This window comes from Sinocyclocheilus grahami, unplaced genomic scaffold (genome assembly GCF_001515645.1).
Source record: "Sinocyclocheilus grahami isolate Dianchi unplaced genomic scaffold, SAMN03320097.WGS_v1.1 scaffold304.1, whole genome shotgun sequence".
NCBI classification, from domain to species: Eukaryota; Metazoa; Chordata; class Actinopteri; order Cypriniformes; family Cyprinidae; genus Sinocyclocheilus; species Sinocyclocheilus grahami.
In genome coordinates this window covers 1,279,531-1,305,411 of record NW_015505483.1, presented here as the reverse complement: position 1 = coordinate 1,305,411, position 25,881 = coordinate 1,279,531, and the positions used below count along the sequence as shown (strand labels likewise).

At 37.0% G+C, this 25,881-nt stretch overlaps 3 protein-coding genes across 5 annotated transcripts in view; all 3 read right to left on the bottom strand.

Annotated features, from left to right (window-relative positions):
* Positions 1 to 9,875, bottom strand: part of LOC107601384 (dnaJ homolog subfamily C member 10) — a 17,366-nt gene extending 7,491 nt beyond the window's left edge. For all 3 annotated transcript variants that reach the window (XR_001610923.1, XR_001610924.1, XM_016293550.1), the window contains exons 1-17: positions 9,760 to 9,875; positions 8,734 to 9,018; positions 8,480 to 8,645; positions 8,304 to 8,354; positions 7,363 to 7,445; positions 7,127 to 7,258; positions 6,941 to 7,034; positions 6,631 to 6,708; positions 6,503 to 6,546; positions 6,240 to 6,371; positions 5,642 to 5,731; positions 5,338 to 5,448; positions 4,778 to 4,892; positions 3,865 to 3,992; positions 3,470 to 3,586; positions 2,458 to 2,559; positions 2,192 to 2,347 (exon numbers count right to left, since the gene is read on the bottom strand). Coding sequence is in view for 1 of the 3 variants with exons in the window: in XM_016293550.1 (XP_016149036.1) it covers positions 2,192 to 2,347; positions 2,458 to 2,559; positions 3,470 to 3,586; positions 3,865 to 3,992; positions 4,778 to 4,892; positions 5,338 to 5,448; positions 5,642 to 5,731; positions 6,240 to 6,371; positions 6,503 to 6,546; positions 6,631 to 6,708; positions 6,941 to 7,034; positions 7,127 to 7,258; positions 7,363 to 7,445; positions 8,304 to 8,354; positions 8,480 to 8,645; positions 8,734 to 8,931 (1,797 nt within the window). In the remaining 2 variants the exon portion in view is untranslated. The remainder of the gene's footprint in view (positions 1 to 2,191; positions 2,348 to 2,457; positions 2,560 to 3,469; positions 3,587 to 3,864; positions 3,993 to 4,777; positions 4,893 to 5,337; positions 5,449 to 5,641; positions 5,732 to 6,239; positions 6,372 to 6,502; positions 6,547 to 6,630; positions 6,709 to 6,940; positions 7,035 to 7,126; positions 7,259 to 7,362; positions 7,446 to 8,303; positions 8,355 to 8,479; positions 8,646 to 8,733; positions 9,019 to 9,759) is intronic.
* A 4,882-nt stretch (positions 9,876 to 14,757) lies between these two features.
* LOC107601364 (spermine oxidase-like) lies at positions 14,758 to 15,670 on the bottom strand. The gene is made up of 2 exons (XM_016293527.1): positions 15,603 to 15,670; positions 14,758 to 15,496 (listed from the first exon to the last, which is right to left on the bottom strand). The coding sequence occupies exons 1-2, from the start codon at positions 15,668 to 15,670 to the stop codon at positions 14,758 to 14,760; spliced, it is 807 nt and encodes a 268-aa protein (XP_016149013.1).
* A 4,641-nt stretch (positions 15,671 to 20,311) lies between these two features.
* Positions 20,312 to 24,771, bottom strand: LOC107601373 (peroxisomal N(1)-acetyl-spermine/spermidine oxidase-like). The gene is made up of 4 exons (XM_016293535.1): positions 24,744 to 24,771; positions 23,345 to 24,571; positions 22,360 to 22,543; positions 20,312 to 20,431 (listed from the first exon to the last, which is right to left on the bottom strand). Exons 1-4 carry the CDS (start codon positions 24,764 to 24,766, stop codon positions 20,312 to 20,314), a joined length of 1,554 nt encoding a protein of 517 aa, XP_016149021.1. The 5' UTR covers positions 24,767 to 24,771.
* Positions 24,772 to 25,881: the final 1,110 nt, after the last annotated feature.

The following is a 25,881-nucleotide window of genomic DNA, read 5'->3' as shown; positions in this document are numbered from 1 at the left end:
AGATATATATATATGTAAGCTGACAGGAGTGTGTTTCGATTATAAGTCTGCATAACAGTATACAATTTCAAAGACCAAATGCACAATGACAATGATATACCCAATGACCTGAAGGATCATGTGTGTTCATTCAAAGAAAGGTTTTCCTATGAATTAATTAGTAGAAAAGTCCATTTCTACTCTGCCTCTTGCCCTAGGACATGCAGGGATTTTCCCTGCTTTGCATTCTTTTGGCCAATAAACCCAGTGATATCAGCGTTGGTTGCCATGCAACAAGGGGCCTGTTCGGCTTCCTGGGGTGTTACGCATTTCGGGGGGAAGGGTTCATGGGTCCTCATATGGCTTGTTAACTGAGGGGGGTTACAGAGTATTTGTTAAATATAAAAACAAAATATATATTGTGTGTTTGATTGGTCCAGACGCTACACTTAATTATAAAATATATACAATAACTATAATAATAATAACTAATATTAATTACAATATTGTTCTTAAAACTGGATTTCATTTGAATATTCGAGAATTTAACATTTAAAACTGATTAAGCTTTGTATGAATTATGATCTTTTGATGATAATTATGAGCTTTTTTCATTGCACTTTGTTTCATACACAGTTCCTCAAATGCAATTTGATTCATGGCATCTCTAGTGATTGCATTACATTTTGGCAAAATGTCTTAAGAATTGTCATTACAAATTAAAGTGCACAATGGCCTTAGTTACCACAAATTATTAAATCAAACATTTGTCGACAGCCGCTTATGTAATAAGGGCGATTACATTGAGATCATTTACAACGCAAAAAAACAGTAATAACAAGGAAAAAGGTAATGCTTTAAAGGGGTCATATGATGCAATTTCAAATTTTCCTTTCTCTTTGGAGTGTTACAAGCTGTTCGTGCATAGATAAGATCCCTAAAGTTGCAAAGACTAAAATCTCAAACCCAAAGAGATATTCTTTATAAAAGTTAAGACTTGTCCACGCCCTCCTAAAACGCCTCGTTTAAACACGCCCCCACATGTCTACGTCACGATGTGGGAAGATTTGCATAACACCGCCCAAATGTTCGCGCTAAGAAAGAAGGTGCAACTTTTATTCTCGTTGTAGTATTGTTGTTGCCGCCGCCATGTCGTGAAGGCGCTGTGTGTTTCGTTGTGAAAGCGAAACTACTTTGTTTGGCCTTCCAAAAGAGGACGATATCCGCTTCGTCATGCCTAGAGCTGATCCGTGCTGGTCGCTGAGGAAATACATCAACTTCGAACTGTGGATCGCCGGATCGGCTTTCACCGCTCACTCAAGCCCGCCGTGTGTGATGCTGTGTGTTTCGTTGTGAAAGCGAAACTTCTTTGTTTGGCCTTCCAAAAGAGGACACAACTAGAAATCAGTGGTTAAGTTGTATTTACAACACTGTTCCAGAACAGTTCAACCCAAATATTCAGATGTGTGCAGCGCATTTTATGGAGGACTGTTTCCTGAACCTGCAGAGTAACGTTAGCCTACAATGCGACTGTGAACAAAGGCTGTTTCTATAAAGTTGGGCAGTTCCAACTTTGCAAGGACAGTCTGGCGCTTCTGACTCACAGACTGTAAGTACGTTTTTATATATAAAGAATTTGCCACTGATGATTCAAACGTGAGTTTTGAGCAGTGTAGTGTAGTGCTTGTTGTTTGTCGTTTCTCCGATCACAAATGTAGACATGGTTTTATGTTTACGCGGCGCGATAGACAACGCAATGCGTAAAAAGACAGAATAAGTCATTATAATCCGTAATTATGTCCCCACTGATGCAACAAATGCCTCGTTTGTAATGGGTTTTATTGGTGTTGTCTCGTCACTCCGGCCGGGACACGGTGTCACAGTATGGTAAGGGGCGTAACATTTCCCTCACACGCTTGAGGTATTCAGCCAATCACAATGCACTGGATAGCTGGCCAATCAGCGTACACCTCGTTTTCAGAACGATAAGCTTTGTAAAAACCGATGCGTTTCAGAAAGGCGGGGCATAGAGGAGAAACAATAACGTACATTATGTGAAAAATAATAATAATTTTATTTATTTTTTTTACCTTAAACCGCATAAACGCATTGCATTACACCAAATACACAACATAATGTTCTTTTTAGCAACGTCATATGACCCCTTTAACACTCAGATGGAGTATCAGTGTAATATAATGAGAGCAGATACCCGTGCCATTCTCCTCCACTCTGGCAGTAGGGCCTGGCAGGGGCCACACCATGGAGCATAGAAATCCACCATCCACGTCTCTGAGGACTTGCGTTTCTCCACCAGCTCCTGGAATGACTCTGAGGTCAAAGTCACCACCACAGGGTTCACCAGGTCCTGCAGAACACACACTCATCCATTACATCTAAACAGGTACTGTATATAATGTGTGTATATTGCATGGATTATGAGGATATGAATAAGTGTAACTGTATTCTGTGCCTCACCTCTATGAACTCCAGGATACCGTCTGCAGAATGATGGCCTTCATACTCATGGATGCTGGACTTATTGAAGATGACAGTTGTTGGATATGCATGAATGTTGTACTGAAGAAGGGAAAGATGCAAGAGATGAGAACCAGCTCTCACCTGAACATTCATGCTCTGGTAAAATCAGCTTATTTATGTAAAATCAAAGTCTAAAATAATACCAAGTTAAATATAAACAGACAAAGACAGTGTAAGGCAGGACTATCTCTTTCGCAGTACAATGCAAGATTATTATTATTATTTCTGTAGTTTTGCTGCTAGTGGTGCAGAAATTACACTTATAATATAATAATTACTAATAATATGTTATTATTATTATTATTACATTATTTTAATAATATTATTAGTAATATGAATATATAATACTATTAATATTATTAAATAATGACTCAAACTAATTATAATCCTTCTACTTATTATAATCATATTTTTATTTAAAAAAAAGGTTTGCTGTTAGTGCTGCAGAAATGATACACTTCACCTTTAAGCAACAAGTCAAATGTTGTGTTTTCCTGTGGCATAAGGTTATGATACTTCTGTAAACAAATCTGTACACACTGATACATATAATTACTGTAATAGAAATATTATAAATTATTAATAATTATGTATTATTAATCAGTTATTTTAATATTATATAAAGACAATAAAAAGCATGATTACAATTATTGATAATAATAATAATCATTATTATAAATACCAATTATTATTTATAATAATAATTATTGTTGTTTTGTTAATTTTGCTGTTAGCGGTGCAGAAATGACACCACTTTTAAGCTATATTAAGAGAATGTGAGACATAAGTCAGATGCTGTGGTTTCCTGTGGCAAAGATTCAGAAGGTTTCACGATGATACTATAAACAGATCTGGTAACTGGTAAGACAGGAAGCTAAAGAGGATCTGAATCCATCATGCCCAATCAACCGTCAATTCATCATTTGAGCGAGGGCGAATATCTCAGTACCATATTGCAGAGCCTCTCGTGCACAGTACAGTCCAGAGTCCCAAACTTCAGCTGTCCAAAGAGTTGGACGGAGGCTTTTCTCAACTCGGGGAGAAGAGCTCGACATGGCGGACACCACTGCGAAACAGAATAATTACCCATAATTATTTTTAAAGAGACCAAATTTCAAACACAGATGTAAATTATCCTTTTAATTGTATTGACTTCACACTGTGGCAGTGACGTTCACTGTGCTTGCCTCCGCAGATCATTTCTCACCCTCCTGAGCTTGATGAATCGACCATCAGCGGGAAGTTACCATGGCAATGTAAGTACGTGCTCAGCAGATAATCATCAGCGCTCAAACAGAGGCTTCAGCAGAGATTTAACAGAGAGGTTTAGATGTAACAACTCACAGGTGCAAAGAAATCAACCAGCCAGGGCTCTTTCTCATGGCTGGGGAAGTTCTCAGGCCTCAGCGTGGTGACGTGGGCATTCACGCTCTCTTTTGCAAAGGCCACAACATTGTACAGGGCATCCTTACCTGGAGATTTAAAAAGAGTAACTGGCATCAGAATGCATTTTAGACCAATTTCAGAGCAATACTAAACTAAATTTCATCAATTTAGATCTATGTTTACAGGTTGTATTGTTACTGGCTGAACCTAAATGTCTTTTAACCCTCTGATGCTGCTTTCCTACAGTGGAGAACTTTAAAAGCCATTTAGGGTGTGAAGGTCAACCACATTTGACCTTTACCCTAGTTTGGGGTCAGAAAGATTTTATTCAGAAATGATACATCAAACTGATCAAAAGTGAAATAAAGACATTTATAATGTTGCAAAACAAAACAAAACAAACCTATTTAAAATAATAGCTGCTCTTTCATGGTTTCATGTTATCATGATTTCCACAAAAACATTCAGCAGCACAACTGTTTTCAACATTGAAAATAATAAGAAATGTTTCTTCAGCAGCAAATCAGCATAGAGTGATTTCTGAAGGATCATGTGACACTGAAGACTGGAGTAACGATGCAGACAATTCAGAAAACAGTTCTTTTAAATTGTAATAACATTTTAAAATGAACTCTTTTTACTGAATTTATCATCAAATAAATGCAGCCTTGTTGAGCAGAAGATACTTAAAAAAAACAAACAATCAACTCCAAACATTTGAATGGTAACGTATATTACTGCCCTTTTCATATGCAATTCTATTTTTATGAAAACATAATATATTAGTATAAATATGCATTGTATTTGAGAATTTTTTTTTTGTTATTTAGATGCAAAATACTTAGTCTTACTAAAGCCCTTACAAACTCACCATGGTGAATCTCAAAGTCATGAGTTCCAACTCCTTTAAAAACAGCCACACAGGGCTTCTGTATATACAGAGAAGCACACAGCTCTGAATCTGCGACACAGTCCACCTTCCCCACCTGTGCAAACAGATAAACGCAATTAATCCAACATAACAGCACTATATTCCAGAAGTCATATGACCTATGTACTGTGTAAAACAATGTTAAAAAAAGCAAACGTTCTGTAGTTTCACTCGCTCTCATGTTGGCCTCAAAAAATTGGCAAAAGCACCATAAAAGTACACTAAAGCAGTCCAAAACGACAAGGAAACTTTGTGTTTAGAGTTAAGAAACAAACTAAATATTGTACAGCTTCAAAACAATATTGCATGCAAGTCATATGAACTACTTACATGGTGCTTTTTGGACAATTTCTCCTGTGTTTTAATGATTGAAAGTCAGGCTTACAGGTTTGGAACAACATGAGGGTGAGTAAATTAAATCCTTTTATATTTTGAGTGATCTAAATAAAATCAGGGACATCAAAATAAATAAATAAAGTAAAATAATATAAATCAAGAACCTGTATGTGAGAGCCTTTCAGAAGAGCTTTGAGTTTTTTATATTCATGTGATGCCAGATCATTTTGTCCAAAGGAGAAACTGATGAGCCATTGGTGATGAGCCAATTTATGCTGAAATGACAAAGTCAGAAAAAACATCATTAAAAATAAGTAGGATATCTTTAATGGCATGTTATGCCACGCGATCATATTTTATGCAGCATGTCAGTTACTGTGTAAACAGTGGTTCTGCAGGAAGTGCTGGGTGTGGTCCAGGATGAGGGCAAACATATGATGTTCATGATAAAGTCACTTGGAGTCTTACCTCAAAGCTGCTCTTTGTAAGAATCTCCAAGTCAGGCAGATGCTGCAACACTTGTGCATATATTTCTTTAGTATCCAAACTCTGGATAAACTGCAAGGTTAATACAATCAAAATGAAAACCAGCCTATTAGATTAGCACATTTAAAAGAATAGCTCAACCCCCCAAAAAATTGCTGAGAATTTACTCACCCCGAGGCCATCCAAGATGTACGAGTTTATTTCTTCATCGGAACAAATTTGGAGAAAATTATCATTACTAAAAAGAGCGTTTTCAGCATTTGTTTCTCACAAACATGCAGCTTTTCACTTCACAAGATGTTAATTGATGGACTGGAGCCGTGTGGATTACTTGGATTATTGTGATGTTTTTATCAGCTGTTTGGACTCTCATTCTGACGGCACCCATTCACTGCAGAGGATGCATTGATGAGCAAGTGATGTGATACTAAATTTCTCCAAATCTGTTCGGATGAAAAAAACCCATCTACATCTACATCTTGCACCTGAAGGCAAGTACATTTTCAGCAAATTTTCATTTTTGGGTGAACTATTCCTTCAACAACTGGACAGGATGCATATTTATATATAAGGTACCTACCATTACGCTGCCTTTCTGAGCAAGGGAACTGCCAGGGGGAAAGAGGACAGTAGTGCTAGTGGTGATCTCAAAGCTGTCACACTGATCTGCCTGTTTGGAGCAATCCATCCATCCTACATTGACCAGACCATTCTGTAAAGAGAAACAAGTGGAGGATAGGTTACAATGTTCATTCTTGCTCACAAGACAATCTGTTTTTAAATGCTTTGAGACATGTGACACTGAAATTGAATTTGGTGAAACATGATCAGCTTAATGCTTACCAACATTCCAGCAAGCTTCAGCCTTGTTTGAGGTTCCAGACAATCTGTAAAAAAAAAGGCTTTTTATAATAAAACAAGAGTGATTATGGGTTTGCAATTCTAACATTAAGCTTTAGTAGATGTCTCACCTCCAGTGTCAGCGCAGAAAGATATCAACCAGCCGATTCTTTCGGCAAATGCTCGATCAATCTCATTAAAAATATTCCCTAAAAAAGGAAAAACAAATTACATACAATTTTCAACAAAGACAGTACAATATAAAATACTTTATAATATATATATAGCATTAATTTATTTTTTAGTACAGCTACCTTTTGCTTTAATGACAGCAGTTGCATGAACTAAAAAAATATTTTACATTTATTTTTAAAAAATATATATTTTTATTTCTAGATTGAAAGAAAATAAAATGTAAATGGTCATGCCAAAATGTAATACCTTGCCATAGCTCTGTTACTTTGCTCTTCACAAACTGCATTGCAAATGTGGTCAGGCTTGATTTTGTTCTGTCGCTATAGTATTTCTCTGGCTTCTGTTGGCATGATTACATTTATATTTTAGGATCACTACAGCCATTAAACATACATTATGTATCATATGCTGATAAAGGCAGAACGTTCTCACCATTCCCGCTCTGAACACATAGAGGCTGGGGTAGCTGTTGATGCCTTTACTACGGCACAACATGCCATTATCACCGCAGTTCACAGCGCCGATTCGAATCACACCGTCCATTTCGTTAGCAAACTCCCGCCACTGTGGGGTGCATCACATTTCAGTCAAATAACCTACAGTAACTTTAACAATCCTAACTGGTGTGAGGAGGAAGTGACTAAGAGAAGGAGAAAACGGTTACGTACCGTGGGGGCAAGATCGTGACAGTGCGAGCAGCGTGGGAAATAGAAATTCACAAACCAGACCTCGCCAGAATTTACAGCTGCATCTGTGGAAAAAGACAAAACTGGTGTCACAACACTCCACCATTGGAAAAAAAAACAAAAACAGGTTAGGCCTCCATTTGAATACTACAAGATCAGCTAAAAAGACACGATTGGTGGGATTAAAGAAACCGGACAAGAAATTTTCAGGTCATATCTCACCCCAAATGTAAAAATAAATAAAAAGAATAAAATAAATGTTGCATAAAGAAAACAGTCTTTTTAGCCTTTTTGTATTTTCTTGCATTATTTTTTAGAAATATTAAGCAGATTTCCCCTCCAGTTGCCATCATCAAGTAACAAAAAAAATCTCAAACTCATGTAAAAAAAAAATATTACAGAGTATTATTAATATTATTATCAGAGTATTATATTTTTACACTATTATAGAATGATTAGAACTATTATTAGAATTATAGAACTATTTATAAAGTACAATTATGTTTATACAATCATGTTTATTATACGGTTTAATTTTTGCTAAATAATTTTTTTTGCTTCTGTACAGTAAAAGGTTTCTCTGTTATAATGATAATAATATAATGAAAATTGCTAGTGACAGTAAATAAAATTGAAAAAAAAAAAAAAAATAATAATAAATTAAATTAAACAGTAAATGCCTGAAATCATAATTTGGATAATTTAGAGGAAAATGTGCTTGTGACGAAAATAATGTAACAATGCAAAAAAATTTTAATTTACTTTATGCAAAATATAATTTCATTTTTGTCTTTTGATTTTGGGGTATAATATGACCTGAATATGTTTTTGTTAGATTCAATCCGGCTTACAAAATGCTTTTTCAATTTGTGTAGAAATCCAAAATAAACTCAGAATCTGAATGATTTAAGATCATCGCTTACCAAAGTCCCCTCTGTCTAGTGTAGTAATTTCTGGATCATCATCATAAATTCCTGAAAAACACAGTTGCATGGTTTTTCCTCCAGCATAAAGATAAGTACGACATATCTTCCTACTTATTCTGTGTTGTACCGTGAAATAACATCCAAACATATCATAGCATAGAGAATAGAATTACCAAAATCATATCTGTAATAGTTCCAGCTTTCATATCTTCCTCCTTGCTGTTCATCTTGCAGGCCCTTCTCTCCATACTTGTCATATTTCTTCCTCAAGTCCTCATCCTTTAACACCTCGTAGGCCCGATTGATCTTCAAGAACTTCTCGTGGGCCGTTGCATCATTCTACAAAGACAATATTGGCGTTCTCAGAGTGTCACAAATGAAGGAAGACACGCATGTCTGGCTGCTATGCCATAATAAAGCTACTCACCGGGTTTTTATCCGGATGCATTGTGAGAGCAAGCTTTTTGAAAGCCTGCCGAATCTCACGAGTGCTGGCCTCTCTTGAAATACCTAGCAGCTTGTAGTAATCTTCATCAGAGGAAATGGTAACGAAAAGCCACACTGCGATGAAAGCAAACGGAAACAACTTCCTAGAAGGTCTCTGAGGATTCTGGAACATCTCCATTGTTGTTGGTGCAGACTGCAGATCTTCAGCTTCTCAGGGTTGGAGAGCTGCTTACAGGAGAGTGGTGATCCTCCTCAATGAAGATGCCTAGTAAGTGATGACAAGAGAGTGAAAAAGAAAGGGAAGAGAGCTCAACTCCGGTGCTATTGGAAATGAACACGTAGGTGTTTACAGAAGGCGGAGCGACTTTCTCATGCCATTTTTGATGCAAGTCGCATCTCCAATCATTAATGATTAAAAAAAAAAATTATCATTATTTTTGAATTCATTACTTATTTCAGCTCTCATTTTGATTCTTATCACTGTAATAGCACATACTACAATATATACAGTATGAAGGCAACTCAACAAACAGTACAATTACGTCGTAGGCATTTAACAACTTATACTATGTTACACTAGTAAACGTATTTACTATACAATACACGTGCTTAGTTCTCATGAATATACAAATATATAAAACACAGATTACAAAAAGAATACCTTCTTAGTAGTGTGTGTGTGTGTGTGTGTGTGTGTGTGTGTAATGAGACTGCCTCAGGTTAACGTTAGTTGTGCAAAGCTAAAGCTGCACACTAGTACGAGACTCGTCAGTTTAGTATAACAGCTCAGTTTAGGATATTTGTGTCCAAACCGAAATGAGTTTAGCTCATTTTCGATTGATAGTGAATGTTAAATGTGAGACTGCAGACACAAGCTGTTGTATCATCCGGCTAATTACTGCATTCCAATCAGAAAACTTTTGAACGAAATCCACAAGTTATTCACAGAGATAAATGAAAGTAACATTAGCACATTTATTACGATACAGTGTGTTTATTGTCTCACCTTTTGTTAAATATTCTTTATTACTCCTGCAGTTCTCGCCTAATTCATGATATTACTCCCGAATCACCGGCGTCTGCAGCAGTGTGAAGCAAGCGGCCGAACGAGAATAATAAATCCCCGGAAGTACGTGATTTTTCATAATAAGAGTATTCAATATAACTGCATTTGTTTCTCGTGAGATTAATTTTTTTTTTTATCTAAATGTCTTTAAATGTATATTGTTGGCTAATATAAATTGTGTGTATGTATACATTTATTTACAAGAGACTTAAATTTGCGCTACTGGTGACGCCTGCTGGTTAAAACTCAAATATAAGAGCTTTAATTTGTTTCATTTTCATTGGTTATTACGTTTTCCCCAGTCCCCAATGTGTTATTTCCAAGCGGCAACCTCCCGGTCTCTCGCTTGAAACCAATACGGAAGTGACTAAAACTGCAATTCATCGACTGGCCGCTAGAGGCTGGCTCCAAAAGGGAGTCAGTCCCATAGACTCCCCCATGTTAAAATGCCCAACTTTAAAGCAGAACAAAAATGTTTACAGCCTGGTACAAAAAGTGCTTTTGGTCTATATAGGTAATTTTGCCCTTCATGATAACTGTGAGGGGCGTGAATTTTTTTTTATAACTCATCTGTTTAAATTATATTAAGCCTTAAAGTTCTGCATAATTAAGGGCGTGGCCATTTGAGTGACAGGCGGACTGCCGCTCTGCTCCAGAGTGTGAAACTCGCTAGACTGTGAAACTTAGAAAAATGGCTTTAAAGATTTTTATTTGTCCAGAAAAAATTAATTATGGGTAGGACACTGGAAATCTGGCAATTAGATGTTTTAATGAAAATGAACTCTTGAAACTTGATTTTACCGCTCTTTTGAAGTTATTGTAGGTACTCTGCCTTTGCACTGTCTGCAAAAAGTGAGATGTCACGCCAAGGCAAAAGGCAGTAGCTTCCACATTATATACAATATTTTGGTGCTGATCACCATTTACAGAATCATTATAGTAACATCTATATAAAATCTAGTGATCATTGGCTAGGCTATAACATATAATAATGTAATTAAAAAAAAATGTCTGACCGTAACAACCAGACAAAAAGTTAAAGGGGTCATATGGTGCTATTTTAAAGATCATTATTTTGTGTATTTGGTGTAAGAGAATATGTTGACATGCTTTAATGTTCAAAAAACACACTACCTATTGTAGGTCCTCTATGCCCCGCCTCTCTTGCCGAACACCACAAGCACGCGTCGGAAATGTAATGCCCCTTACCATAATCACGAGCTTCAGCTTTCAAAGTAAATATTAAGACAGTTAATAATGTTGTTAGTTTTACCATCAGTTCAAGCCTGAAAGGGCAACAGAGTCGCGTGACAGACACAGTCATCTGGCATCTCCATTATAAAAAGAAAAACCAAAAACTTTAAAGATTATTTACGATTCATTATTGTTGCCAAGTTATCTAGTCCTTGCTTGTTTACAGTGCTTTGTTATATGGAGCAGTTCGTTAGATCGTGATCTATCTAATTTGTTTGTCTAAAGAAGTGCGGACAGATGTATGAAAGTACACAAGTCACACCGTAATTTAAAAGCGCAGACTTTAATGTACAATAAAAACAGAGGCAGAATACCGTATAACTCCAGGCTGGCACAGTAATATTGACGAACGGCTAAACAGATGCAGAGCACCATAACTTAATTTGAGCGATCTAAAACAAAGTCAAAGAGCAGTAACTGATGATACTGTGTTCTGTCTTGGTTTCTCCTGGGCTTTTCTCCAAGATACTTGATAAAGGAGGTAATTTATGTCCCAAAATGATCAATAACTAATTTCGACCAAAAACGAAGTTATGGTGTTTTGTCTTTGCACGGCAGCACTGCTGTCACCATAGACGGGTGTGGTTTCAGCAACTATCTCAGCTTCACCCACGTCCCGTCTTTTTGCCCATTTTCGAATATCGAAAATGACGCGTGGTGACACGCTGCGAAGATGGCGGCGGTCAGCTCCGCCCACTTTAGGCTTCAAAAATGCTCTTCTGAACCCTACGAGTGACGTCACAGACACTACGTCCATGTTTTTTTACAGTCTATGGTTATTTCATAGTTTTAATGACTTTTCTATTATTATAAATAATAATAAATAAATAAGTAATAATAAGGAATGAGAAAGAATGTCCAAACGTTTGATTGGCAGTAGTTTATTCATTGAAATGATCGAATATAGATATTCCCAGATAAAAATTTCATTTAAATCAAGCCACTGTGTCATTGCAGACAATTGTGAACAAAATCAAAAGTACTTTACATTTTATGTTGATCAATATTAAATTGTCATGGGTCATGCTGCATTCCACCTGAGAGCACTGTTTGCATATTACAGATTAAGAACCACTGGTTTACTTCATTTAATTAATTTACTTCAATGAATGCAATCATCTTTCCTTGGAGATTGAGAAAGAATATTTCTTCACCAGTACTACATGTACAACACAGAGATGTTAACAATTAACAGGATAGATATATGTATGGTTTGGTACTGTGACAAGCTGGATGTAAACACTCACAGTTAATGATGTTTGTCAGGCAGCTGTAAACTACCTATGGGTCGTTCAAACACCAAACTTGTGTAAGTCTGTAGGGTGTGAGAGGAAGTCTATGAAATGTTACACATTCATAAAATGTTATCTTTATGAAACCAGTATATGTTGTTCTCTCTTTGGGACCTCATGCTCAATCATCGTAATAGCTTATGAGTCGTTCTGCTTCTCTGACCCCTGTGAGATATGCGTTTCTCCTGGGCTTTTCTCCAAGATACTTGATAAAGGAGGTAATTTATGTCCCAAAATGATCAATAACTAATTTCGACCAAAAACGAAGTTATGGTGTTTTGTCTTTGCACGGCAGCACTGCTGTCACCATAGACGGGTGTGGTTTCAGCAACTATCTCAGCTTCACCCACGTCCCGTCTTTTTGCCCATTTTCGAATATCGAAAATGACGCGTGGTGACACGCTGCGAAGATGGCGGCGGTCAGCTCCGCCCACTTTAGGCTTCAAAAATGCTCTTCTGAACCCTACGAGTGACGTCACAGACACTACGTCCATGTTTTTTTACAGTCTATGGTTATTTCATAGTTTTAATGACTTTTCTATTATTATAAATAATAATAAATAAATAAGTAATAATAAGGAATGAGAAAGAATGTCCAAACGTTTGATTGGCAGTAGTTTATTCATTGAAATGATCGAATATAGATATTCCCAGATAAAAATTTCATTTAAATCAAGCCACTGTGTCATTGTAGACAATTGTGAACAAAATCAAAAGTACTTTACATTTTATGTTGATCAATATTAAATTGTCATGGGTCATGCTGCATTCCACCTGAGAGCACTGTTTGCATATTACAGATTAAGAACCACTGGTTTACTTCATTTAATTAATTTACTTCAATGAATGCAATCATCTTTCCTTGGAGATTGAGAAAGAATATTTCTTCACCAGTACTACATGTACAACACAGAGATGTTAACAATTAACAGGATAGATATATGTATGGTTCGGTAATGTGACAAGCTGGATGTAAACACTCACAGTTAATGATGTTTGTCAGGCAGCTGTAAACTACCTATGGGTCGTTCAAACACCAAACTTGTGTAAGTCTGTAGGGTGTGAGAGGAAGTCTATGAAATGTTACACATTCATAAAATGTTATCTTTATGAAACCAGTATATGTTGTTCTCTCTTTGGGACCTCATGCTCAATCATCGTAATAGCTTATGAGTCGTTCTGCTTCTCTGACCCCTGTGAGATATGCTCCATGGGTCGTGGTGTAGAAGTTCTCATGTGTAGCTTCACCAGCAAACAACACCTGAAGGTGCTTCAAAAACAAAGATAAATACAATAAATTTGTTATTAACTTCATCACTGCTCGAAACTGTCTTTTTCCACTATTGCAATTTACATCAGAATGTGGACATCCGTGTTTTTATTGTTAAAACTAAAACAGTAATATTTTTCATTCACTGTAAAAAAAAACTGAAATAAAATAAATAAAAGTTAAAAGAAAAACGTAAAATGAAAATTGAGAAATGTCACCTTGGCAGCTAATTGCTATAAAATCAGTTGAAGTACCAAAAGTACTAACATTTAAGTAAAAAAATAAAGCTAAACAGAATATATACAAATACAAAAGAAATTATTAAAATAAATATAAATTAAAAAAATATAAAAAGAAAATAAAAAAATATTAATATTAATAAATGCAATAATATATAAATAATAGTAAAATAACACTGGTTAATATATAGCTGTTTATTTGTAATAATCATAAGTTATGAAAAACAAAATAGATATCCAATTCTACTAAAAATTCCTTATATTTTGTACTATATAGATAAAAATGAAATGTATACATATATTCAAACAATTAAACAAGTTATTAGGAGGTTACCGTCATCCCTCTGGATTCATCTTTAGGAGGAAGAGGTGACGCTAATGCCTTGTGTGCTTTCACTCCATCAACACCATCAGGAATAAATGTGTAGGAGCCACGGACGTGAGAATCAGAACCCCATCTGGAGATTAGCGTCTTTGAGACCTCTGGCACTGACCAACCTGTGAAAGACCTGAGCAACCTTCAAAGACATAAACAGAATTTGTCAGCATTTTCAGATTAGTACTGCTATTTACCGATAACCATATATTTTGGCCAACACGTTCCAACACATGCTTCTCACACTTGGTGCTTCAACTCTCCATATTTTAATGATAATAAATGTTTTCACATTTAATCATTGTTGTCTGTAATGGAATTTTTTTAACAATTAGAGTCCTTTCATGGATGTTGGCTGTGTGAAGTTCTCTGTGGTTGGTTTTGTGGAAACGGGTTATTCAGTGTGAACATGGGCATTTGCTGTCACTTAGTGTTCCACCTTCCCTATTATTCACATTTGGTTTTTGCCCACTATTCTTCTTCGCTGATGAAGTCATGCCATTGTTTTTAAATGCAGTTATAATTGTAAAGACTGTTGTTTTTAACTCCAGAAGGTAGATCTCTCAGGAGCACATCTAAGACTGCTCGATAGCCTCCGGGCCCCAAGGTGTTAAAAAAGTCTCCCTCTAATGCAGTGTAATTGCTAATCTGAGATGCAGACACCTCATAGAGGCTAGAGCAAGCCTCATCTGTGCATTCATTCCTCTTGCACCATTCAAAAACTTGCTGGCCGTCTTCTTTCGCGGCTAAAGGAGATTCACTAAAGGCATCATCCAGATAAGCACCCAGACTTAGTTTCCTGTGTTTGTGCTTAAGTTCATCATCAAAAGCTTTGTCGGTGAGCTTGCTGAAGTGCAAACACACCTGATCTACAAGCTTTGTGGAGACCTGCTTCCCATCTTCTTTGAAAAAGTAATCTTGATGGGTTACAGAACGGGACTTTTTGAATGCAGAAGTTCCCTCGGATAGCAGATTCTCCTCTTTTGCCATCTTGAACAGGGGGTTTCTTTTCTGTCCGTGGATCCAGTTTGCTCCAACTTCGATGATGTTCTCGGTGAAGGGTTTAGTGGTGTGCACTCGACCTCCAATTCTTTCCTTTGCCTCAAGAACCAGGACATTTTCAAATCCTGTCTTCACCAATGTTGCTGCAGCGGCCAACCCTGCAAAACCTGAACCTACAATTACCACTTTAGCATCTTCTGGTCCGGAACAAGAGCTCATTCTTACTGCTTTGTTGAGCTGTTTAGAGAGAGAAAAGCTGAAAATGTAAAAATGTAGTTGTAAGAAAAAAATAGCAACTCTCGCACAAAAACTTGCACAGGAGATAAGAGAGTAATGCACTGTGCCCTAAAAGAGGCTCCTTTATGTAACCATGCTTAGAAACCTGAAGAACCTGTAAGACCTGACCTTTGTATTCCATACAATATATCACTATTTACATAATTAGGCAGTCATGGAACATCCAATGGCAGAAGAAGATTTATATTCTATTGTAGCCTACGCAACGTGACGTTCTCTTGTTTGCACATTTAAGGCTGCATGATAATAAAATGTTTTGCTACCCAATGAAACTACACGAAGGAACACACATTACTGTTTCTATAGGCCTACATCCACCTCGATGGTAGTGACAGTGTGAAGACAGCAATGTTAATATTTTATATATATTATATAATAACTTCAAAATAAATGTCTGTTCAGGAAAAAATTAAACACACTTTAAAAATTAACACTTGGCCCAACCCACAAACTAAACCCCCACCTAAACTAACTAAATATTATTACGTAGAAAATGCATCTTGATTTAAAGGGGTCATAGGATACCCATTTTCTACAAGTTGATATGATTCTTTAGGGACTTAATGAAAATCTGTAACATAGTTTGGTTAAAATTTCTCAATGGTAGTGTAAAAAAACACCTTTTTTATCCTGTCAAAAACAGCTCTTTTCAGATCAAGCCGTTTTTGTAGCTTTTTCATTTAAATGTTAATGAGCTCTGCTGGCCCCGCCCCTCTCTTCGGAGCTGCTCTCAGTGAGACTGTTTACTTTAGCCGCATTCATCGTGAAACTTGCTAATTAGCACATTATTAGGAAAGGTGATTTGCAAAGATTCATTACAAAACATTATACTCACTTCTTCTGTAGATGAGGCTGGATCATGAATGATTCGGGCGAACATAGACGCATTTATGTAGATCAGGGGAGCATTCCCTTCAGAAACAAATGTAATCCACTGCGAGTTCAGCGGCTCAGATGTCGGGAGTAAATGACGACTGCTATGTTCATTATTACATCCAACAACAGAAAACCTCCATCGCTTGTTAGGAGTCATTCTTGTCTACATCTGCTCCAGAGGTGAAACAATGGCGGACTGATGGCAGCTCACTCAGGGCGGGTTTAAGGTAAGACATCAGTCCAGTCTGTGCTGAAACACTACTGTCAATCAAACTATCGTGGGAGGGGATTGGCTGAGATCGGCTCGATTTGAGAAAGGGGAACATTTAACCAGATAAAAAAAAACACTGGGTGGATTTTTATCATTATAGGGTGGTTCTGTACACACTCTACCAACACACATTTCAGTTCAAACAACTTGTGAAAGTGCATGTAACATCCTATGACCCCTTTAAGAATCTTCAGATATTTGGACTGGAAACAAGAAGACAAGAAAGACATTTTTTGCAGTGCAGGTATTCATTCATTGTGCATATTTTCATCATGCAGACAGCGTAAAAGTGACAAAAATGGCATCTCCTTTTATACAGGATCCTGCATTTGAGGAGGCTGCATTAATTTGTAGGGAGTTTTTTTTGTGCCATATTCACATGCATATTTATTTGAGATGTACCATTTTTAAATGGTAGTTTTCTATAAAACATTGGAGATGCAGAGCACATTAGTAAAGCCACTGTATGCAGAGCGGTAAGAAAAGTGTGCGTCACACTTACACTCTTTCTTAGACTTTTTGTGTTGCTTCCTGGGCATAAATCTGTCAAAAAGGAGTTTTACAGAACTGCAGCCAGGTCATTGTTGTAGAAATAGGTTTAAATGAGGCTAATCTGATAAATGACGTTCACTTGATAACATCTTGCTGTGACCTCTGGAAGTAACCTAATAATTAGAATTTCCTTCAGGATTTCCAGTGTGGTTGGATGCATTGATGACACACGTATTCCCATCATTGATTATTTGGTCATCTTTAAAATACAAAAAGCCACAGTTTTTCTTTTCCTTTTGGATTTTAAAATTCTTTCAATACTCGACTATCACCTCTTCATCTGTCAGTGGTGGTGCAGGTTCTCCCCCTATTTTGAGAGCCTCTGCCTTCTTGCTGTTGGCTGAGTACAAGTCAGATGTCATTTCTGACAGTAATTTCATTACTGTAATTAAGAAATGCAACAAGTTGAATTAGAGAATATTTATGTGAAAAAAGCATTAGACTTTGTGGAAAATGCTGCTGCGAATAGAAATAGACACTATGATATATAATGTGTCAAATGTTTGTAAAGTCGTGTAGTACGGTGGCCGAGAGAGCTCAACGCGCTGCAACTTAAAAAAAAAGGAAAAAAAGAAAAGATGTTTAACTTTATTTATTTGTTTTTGTTCTGTTTATCTTTCATTTTTATTATTCTTTATATATTTATTGTTTTGTATTCTGGTTGTGTATGTAATTTATTGCTATGACTGTATCCCCTGTGAATGTTATATCTTCAATAAAAAAAAGAAAGGAAAAAAAAGGAATCACTAGCAGAAACTCAAAAAAAAATAAAAAAAGCCACTGCACAAAACAAATCCCAGCCGGGTCCGTCACTTTTTTGGCTCCCCTTGAAACATTTCCATTGTGGTCCGTGCTATTTGCAGCGCGTTTCTTCATTTGCATGTGCTGTGAGGATTTGCAGCGCGTGTGTTGTCAAACTGATGAAGATGTTTTCTTAATTTGCTGGTGTTTTTTCAATTTGCATGTGTTTTCTTAAGTTGCAGCGCGTTGAGCTCTTTCGGCCACCGTAGGGGTGTAGCCTACAACCCTAAACCTTTTATGCTTAAAGCTTGAATTGTTTTTATACTTCGTTTTTAGCTGCTGCCAAGTTCTTTTTTTGTTAGTTTTTTTTGCCCTTGGATACCATGAAAATGATTATTAGTCAAATAATTTACAGTTTTCATCTTTGATATTATAACAGTGATTAAGAATTAAACTTAGTAGGCATTGTTTTAGACGATGCAGACGTCTTTTTGTCTGGTGCCGTTGCCATGGTGAATCATAATTTCACAGCTCCATTTTACATGACTTCTCATAGTCGTGGTGCCCGTGATAAACTCAGAGTGGATTGAACTAACACAACTCAACTGTTCTGAACCCGAAAACGCAGAGTTTCACATTTCAGGGTAAGTCAACTCAGAGTTCTAGTTTTAACTCAGAGTTGGTTGAACCTCCTTATTGAAACGGGCCCCTGATGGCATAAATTGGCGCTGGTAGCCTACACTATTTTGGTCACCTTGTGCGTCCTGAGGTAAAGGTAATTTAGCCCGAACTTCATGAACTGTTTATGAGATTAGGCTACTAAATACTCGAAAACCTCTAAACAACTATACCACCTCCAAACAGAAAAAAACAACGAAAACGAGAAATTAAAAGAAAATGGCCAAACACACAAGACAGGAAAATACTTTCATGAACGTACTTTCATGAACGCCATCTAAAGTTTGCTGCAGCCATTACAACGACGGTTGGCATCGCACAGTTTTTCACGGATATAGTTCTGTCAGGACCACTATCGTCAAAATGATAGATACTTAGCATAAAGTTTGGTTTGGCGGTATGGTTCTGTTCTGGGCAAAAAACTCCCTGCCCATCCATGCAGCCTGTCATGAGCAGCAATAATAACCCCCCTATGGTTAACAGAACAGAACAAGGCAGATATCATTAATGTACTTAATGATATTTAAGTGTAACACTTTATTCAAGATAAAGGAGTCTGATTAGCAAGGAATATCAGAAAGCCAAGTCCTGACTGTGGCGAAAGGAGGAGCTGGTGATGGAGGAGGTTAATTTGCTCCCAAGCAAGCTGAAAAGCTGCTGAATAATACTGAATAGAGCTTATATAGGAATGCCGCGATAGGTATCGTATTCCTATAGGTAGATGTGATCAGCTGAGAATCAGCTGATGCAAGCTTGACTCACGTGACCTGCCAGAACTAACGCTAACACTTTAATTTATTTATGACTCATATATTAGACTTATTCATAATTTAGTTAGATTTTATTCATAAACATTGTTCTGTTGTACTTTGAGGTGTCTGAGGTAATTCTGTTGAAATGTTTTTGTTCTGCTTTTCAAAGGCTATTCAAGTTTGTCACGCCCCAGATTAAACTTTGTGTTAACTAACGTTACTATCCCTGCTAAAAGAACAGCTTAAACAAGGCTATATATGTTATTTCGTAGACTTTTTAATTATTCAAAATAATAATAAATGAGGAAAATAGTAAATAAGAATGAGAAAGCTTGATTTGCAGTATAGTTTATTCATTTAAATTAACAAATATAAATATTCCCAGATAAACGATTCATTTAAATCAAGGCACTGTGTTATTTCACAGCGAACAAAATCATAATTTCTTTACATTTTATGTTGATCAATATTAAATTGTCATGGGTCATGCTGCATACCACCAGAGGGCACTGTATCCCAGATTAAGAACCACTCGTTTACTTTATTTAATTTATTTACTTCAATGAATGGAATCATCTTTCATTTTTAGAAAATATTATTTAACTTTCTTTGGAGATTGGGAAAGAATATTTCTCCATCAGTACTACACGCACAACACCGAGATGTTTAACAATTAACAGGACAGAGATATCCATTGTACCATGACCAGCTGAATGTAGCTAAACACTCACATTTAATGATGTTTGTTAGGCAGCTGTAAATGACCTATGGCTCGTTTAAACATAGTTTGTGTAAGACTAGGGTGTGAGAGCAAGTCTATAAAATGTGAAATTCGTGAAATGCTATCTCTATGAAACAAAGTGTATGTTTTCCTCTCTTTGGGACTGTATGCTTAATTGGTGTAATAGCTTATGATTCGTTCTGCTTCTCTGACCCCTGTGAGATACGCTCCATGGGTCGTGGTGTAGAAGTTCTCATGTGTAGCTTCACCAGCAAACAACACCTGAAGGTGCTTCAAAAACAAAGAGAAATAAAATCATTTTGGTATTAACTTCATTACTGCTTGAATTTGTAAAATGCAATCTTTTTCACTATTGCAATTCACATCAGAATATGTGGATATCAGTGTTGCTATTGTTAAAACAAAATAATGTTTTTTTTGTTCACTGAAAAGAAAAAAAAACTAAACTAAATAAAATATAAAAATTAAAAGAAAAACTTAAATTGAAATTTAGAAACATCGCCTTGGCGCTAACTCCTATAAAATCAGTTGAAGTACTAAAATTACTAAAACTAAAATTTAAATAATAAAAAAGCTAAATAGAATATATACAAATATAAAAGAAAATATATAAAAATAAATATATGTAATGTATATACAGGTGCATCTAAAAAAATTTGAATACTTTATTTTTTGTAACCTATTTCAAAAATGGAAACTTTTATATATTCTAGATTCATTACATGTAAAGTAAAACATTTCAAATGTTTTTTTTTTTAATTTTGATGATTAGAGCTTACAGCTCATAAAAGTCAAAAATCCAGTATCTCAAAATATTAGAATATTTACATTTGAGTGTCATTAAATGACCATTCCTACAATATAAATTCCGGGTATCTCTTGTTCTTTGAAACCACAATAATGGGGAAGACTGCTGACTTGGCAATGGTCCAGAAGACAATCATTGACATCCTCCATTGATAAGTCACAGAAGGTCATTACTGAAAGGGGTGGGTGTTCACAGAGTGCTGTATCAAAGCATATTAAATGCAAAGTTGACTGGAAGGAAGAAAATGGGTAGGAAAAGGTGCACAAACAACAGGGATGACCGCAAGCTTGAGAATACTGTCAAACTAAGCCGATTCAAACACTTGGGAGAACTTCACAGGGAGTGGACTGAAGCTGGAGTCAGTGCATCAAGAGTCACCACGCTCAGACGTCTTCAGGAAAAGGGATACCAAGCCACTTCTGAAACAGAAACAACGTCAGAAGCATCTTACCTGGGCTAAGGAGAAAAATAACTGGACTGTTGCTCAGTGGTCCAAAGTTCTCTTTTCAGATAAAAGTAAATTTTGCATTTCATTTGGAAATCAAGGTCTGGAGTCTGGAGGAAGACTGGAGAGGCACAGAATCCAAGCTGTTTGAAGTCCAGTGTGAAGTTCCGAAGTCAGTGATGATTTGGGGTGCCATGACGTCTGCTGGTGTTGGCCGATTGTATTTTTATCAAGTTCAAAGTCAATGCAGCCGTCTACCAGGAGATTTCGGAGCACTTTATGCTTCCATCTGCTGACAAGCTTTATAGAGATGCTGATTTCCTTTTCCAGCAGGACTCCAGCAGCACCTGCCACAGTGCCAAAACCACTTCCAAGTGGTTTGCTGACCATGATATTACTGTGCTTGATTGGCCAAGCAACATGCCTGACCTGAACCCCATATGGAATCTATGTGATATTTTCAAGAGAAAGATGAGAAACAGTCGATCCAACCATACAGATGAGCTGAAGGCCGCTATTAAAGAAACCTGTGCTTCAATAGTGCCTCAGCAGTGCCACAGGCGGATCGCTTCCATGCCACACCTCACTGATGCTGTCATTTGTGCTTAAGGAGCACTGACTAAGTATTGAGTGCATAAATGAACATACTTTAAAGAGCTTGAGCTTTTCTGTTTTGCAAATCCTTTTTTTTTATTGATCTTAGGAAATATTCTAATATTTTGAGATACTGGATTTTTGACTTTCATGAGCTGTAAGCTCTAATCATCAAAATTAAAACAAAAAAAGTTTTGAAATGTTTTACTTTACATGTAATGAATCTAGAAAATATGAAAGTTTCACTTTTAGAAATGTTACAAAAAAACTTTTTCACGATATTCACATTTTTTTGAGATTCACCTGTAATATAAAAAAATCAAACACTTGTACAAGTTATTAAGAAGTTACCTTCTTCCCTCTGCATTTATCTTTAGGAGGAAGAGGTGACGCTAATGCCTTGTGTGCTTTCACTCCATCAACACCATCAGGAATAAATGTGTAGGAGCCACGGACGTAAGAATCAGAACCCCATCTGGAGATCAACGTTTTTGAGACCTCTGGCACTGACCAACCTGTGAAAGACCTGAGCAACCTTCAAAGACATAAATTAAAAAAAAAAGATTAAAAAAAGATTATTACTGCCATTTACTGATAACCACATATTTTGCAACACGTTCCAAACTCTACAAACAAATTATAAAGGTCCCAGCCTTCTTAGAATAGGTTCATACAACATTTGAATAGTCTACAGTAGAATGTCATCTATCAGAACACTGCCCAAATGCTTCAGAGATGTTGAAGGAGAGAATCTGCTTCTCACTGTTCTCTCCAAAACTGCCCATAGTGGTTTGATAGTATTCATATCAGTTCAGATTTTGAAGTTCATCTTAGTACTCCAACTCTCCATGTTTTATGATCATAACATCTTTTTGAACACCTTTTTCACATTTTAGCATTGGTGTCTGTGATTAAATGTTTAGCAACTGCAACTCTTTCATGGATTTTGGCTGTGTGAAGTTCTGTGTGGTTGGTTTTTGTGGAAAAAGGTTCTTCAAGGTGGATATAGAAATTTGCCGTTACTTTGCATCAGTAGTCCTGTGTTGTCTGAGAACAATCCTTCTTAGTGTTTGACAGTCCCTATTATTCACTTTTGGTTTTTCGCCCACTATTCTATTTTATTTATTCCAAGCAAAAAATAATGACTATGAATCTGATACATTTTTACCATGACTGTCATTCATAATGTAATTCACTGCAACATTAGTTTGTATACCAAAAAATGGATCACAGTGCAGCCCCCAAAAACACAAATTAAATTGTTATTTTTTTAATCAATATTTAACCATGGTAAAATGATCATATGTCATATATTTCATCATTTATGTTACTATACCTTACACAGATATCTCCTATTTCACTGTCCTGAAGATTCTCCATATACAGAGCTTCTCTACCTGTGATCCAGCCACACAGGGCCGTGGGATGGCGGGCCACTGTATCAAAACCAGTGATCTTCTTGAACCACGTCTTTTTCCAGGCTTCTCCTTCAGACAGAGACTCATAAACATCTTTATCTTCAGGCCCCTCTTTCCACACCACCTGCACCCCGACACAGTCATCTGGCCAGAAACTCTTCTCAAAAAACAAGAATATTTTGTCTACTATCCCAAAGCCGAGATTCTCAATTGCAGACAGCTTTGTTGATGGTAAGGGTGGTTCAAACATGGTTGAGGCTTTGTCTTTGAGAACCCCGAGAGAAACGGTGACAATCACATGGTCTGCCTCAAAGCTCTGTCCATTTTCACAAACGACCTGAACAGGATACCTTTGGTTTTCACAATGGCCTTTTCTTACCAAATCCCATCGGATGCTCTTGACAGGTGCACTACACTGGATGGATCCTGAAGGTAGATCTCTCAGGAGCACATCTAAGATTGCTCGATAGCCACCGGGTCCCAAAGTGTTAAAAAATCCTCCCTCTAAAGCAGTGTAATAGCTAATCTGAGATGCAGACACCTCATAGAGGCTAGAGCAAGCCTCGTCTGTGCATTCAGTCCTCTTGCACCATTCAAAAACTTGTTGGCCATCTTCTGTCGCCACTAGAGGAAATTCACCGAAGGCATCATCCAGATAAGCACCCAGACTTAGTTTCCTATGCTTGTGCTTGAGTTCATCATCAAAAGCTTTGTCGGTGAGCTTGCTGAAGTGCGAACACACCTGATCTACAAGCTTTGTGGAGACCTGCTTCCCATCTTCTTTGAAAAAGTAATCTCGAGGGGTTACAGAACGGGGCAGGCACATGTTTTTGGAAGCAGAAGGTCCCTCACATAGCAGGTTCTCCTCTTTCGCAATCTTGAACAGGGGGTTTCCTTTCTGTCCGTGGATCCAGTTCGCTCCAACTTCAATGATGTTCTCGGTGAAGGGTTTAGTGGTGTGCACTCGACCTCCAATTTTTTCCATCGCCTCAAGGACCAGGACATTTTCAAATCCTGCCTTCACCAACGTGGCTGCAGCGGCCAACCCTGCAAAACCTGAACCTACAATTACAACTTTGGCATTTTCTCGTCCAGAACAAGAGCTCATTCTTGCTGCTTTGTTGAGCTGTTTAGAGAGAGAAAAGCTGAAAATTTATAAATGTAGTTGTAAGAACAAATAGCAACTTCTCGCACGAAAACTTGCACAGGAGATAAGAGAGTAATGCACTGTGCCCTAAAAGAGGCTCCTTTATGTGCCCGTGCTTAGAAACCTGTAAAACCTGACCTTTGTAGTCCATACAATATATAATTATTAACGTAATCAGGTGGTCATGGTACATCCAATGGCAGATTAAGCTATTAGGTGTGTTTGACTTTATGCAGCGACCAGCCGGTGAGAGTTGCCGCTTACAGTCGGGGGTGAAATTGAAAGCGAAGATGTCAAGTCGGACACTTTCAGTTCCCGGTAGTGATGCTCACGCTGTGTTTGCATACTCTTATCACAGATAAAGTGAATTAAATGCAATATTTGTCAAATACAGACGTTTCAGAAACATTTTCATGAGCAACAGAAACACAGCATGACGTTCTCTCGTTTGCATTTATAAGGCTGCATGATGATTTTGTTTTGCTACCAAATTAAACTGCATGAACAAACACACATCATTGTTTTTATACTTCTGATTGGATAGTAGTGACAGATGTGTGTGTGAAGACAGAGATGGTAATAATTTTTGCAAACTGAACTTCAAAATAAATGTCTGTTTAGGAAAAAAAATATTAAAGTCGACATGAAACGGAAGTTGCGATTGTCTTTTCTTCTCTACTGTGACATATATCCGAGTGAAACGGCATCTGAAATGAGAGGGCGGGACTTGATTTTGTCCTTTGGGAATTGATTGGATCATTGGAAGTTGGGGTCAACGATCAACGGCACAAAACATGCCCAAACAGCGTGCGCACACGTGCGAGTGAGAGAGACACTGCCCGAATGACTGAGCGTGTCCTCCATCAGGTTAAGTCATAGTCATGAAAAAAATTAGTTTGCGATGTCCTAAGAGTAATGCTGTCGTAATATCCTAATATCTTTTCAATGTTTAGGGGTAACGTACTCTCTCATGACTGGTGTCAGTGCTATAAAGTGAAGCAGCAGCTTCAGTTTCCCCCCCTGTCGTTTATCCCAGCGTTTACCCCTCACGTCACTAGCTCCGCCCTTGCGCCATAGCTCGTGACCGGAAGAGTAGAGGATTCGTTTTGAGGGGGAGGGGAGGCTAACGTTTTTGATTACTATAACGTTTTTGATCACTACAGTATTCCATCAAAAAATAAGAATTGTCCATTTTGATTTCAAGCTGGCTTTAAAACACATTAAAACTAAAAAGGGGCACTTGATCCCCAAACAAAACTATTATTAAATTATTAAATTAAAAATTAAAAATATACTCATATAAAATAT

Excerpts from the sequence above, each read along its gene's own strand:
- LOC107601373 (XM_016293535.1), bottom strand. The coding sequence starts at position 24,766 with ATGTACCATGACCACCTGATTAC. Across the intron at positions 22,544-23,344 it reads ATAGGAGATATCTGTGTAAG|GTTGCTCAGGTCTTTCACAG; the intron begins GTATAGTAACAT and ends ATGTCTTTGAAG. Across the intron at positions 20,432-22,359 it reads ATAAATGCAGAGGGAAGAAG|CACCTTCAGGTGTTGTTTGC; the intron begins GTAACTTCTTAA and ends TTGTTTTTGAAG.
- LOC107601364 (XM_016293527.1), bottom strand. The coding sequence starts at position 15,670 with ATGGAATACAAAGGTCAGGTCTTACAGGTTCTTCAGGTTTCTAAGCAT. Across the intron at positions 15,497-15,602 it reads GGTTACATAAAGGAGCCTCT|TAAACAGCTCAACAAAGCAG; the intron begins TTTAGGGCACAG and ends CTTTTCTCTCTC.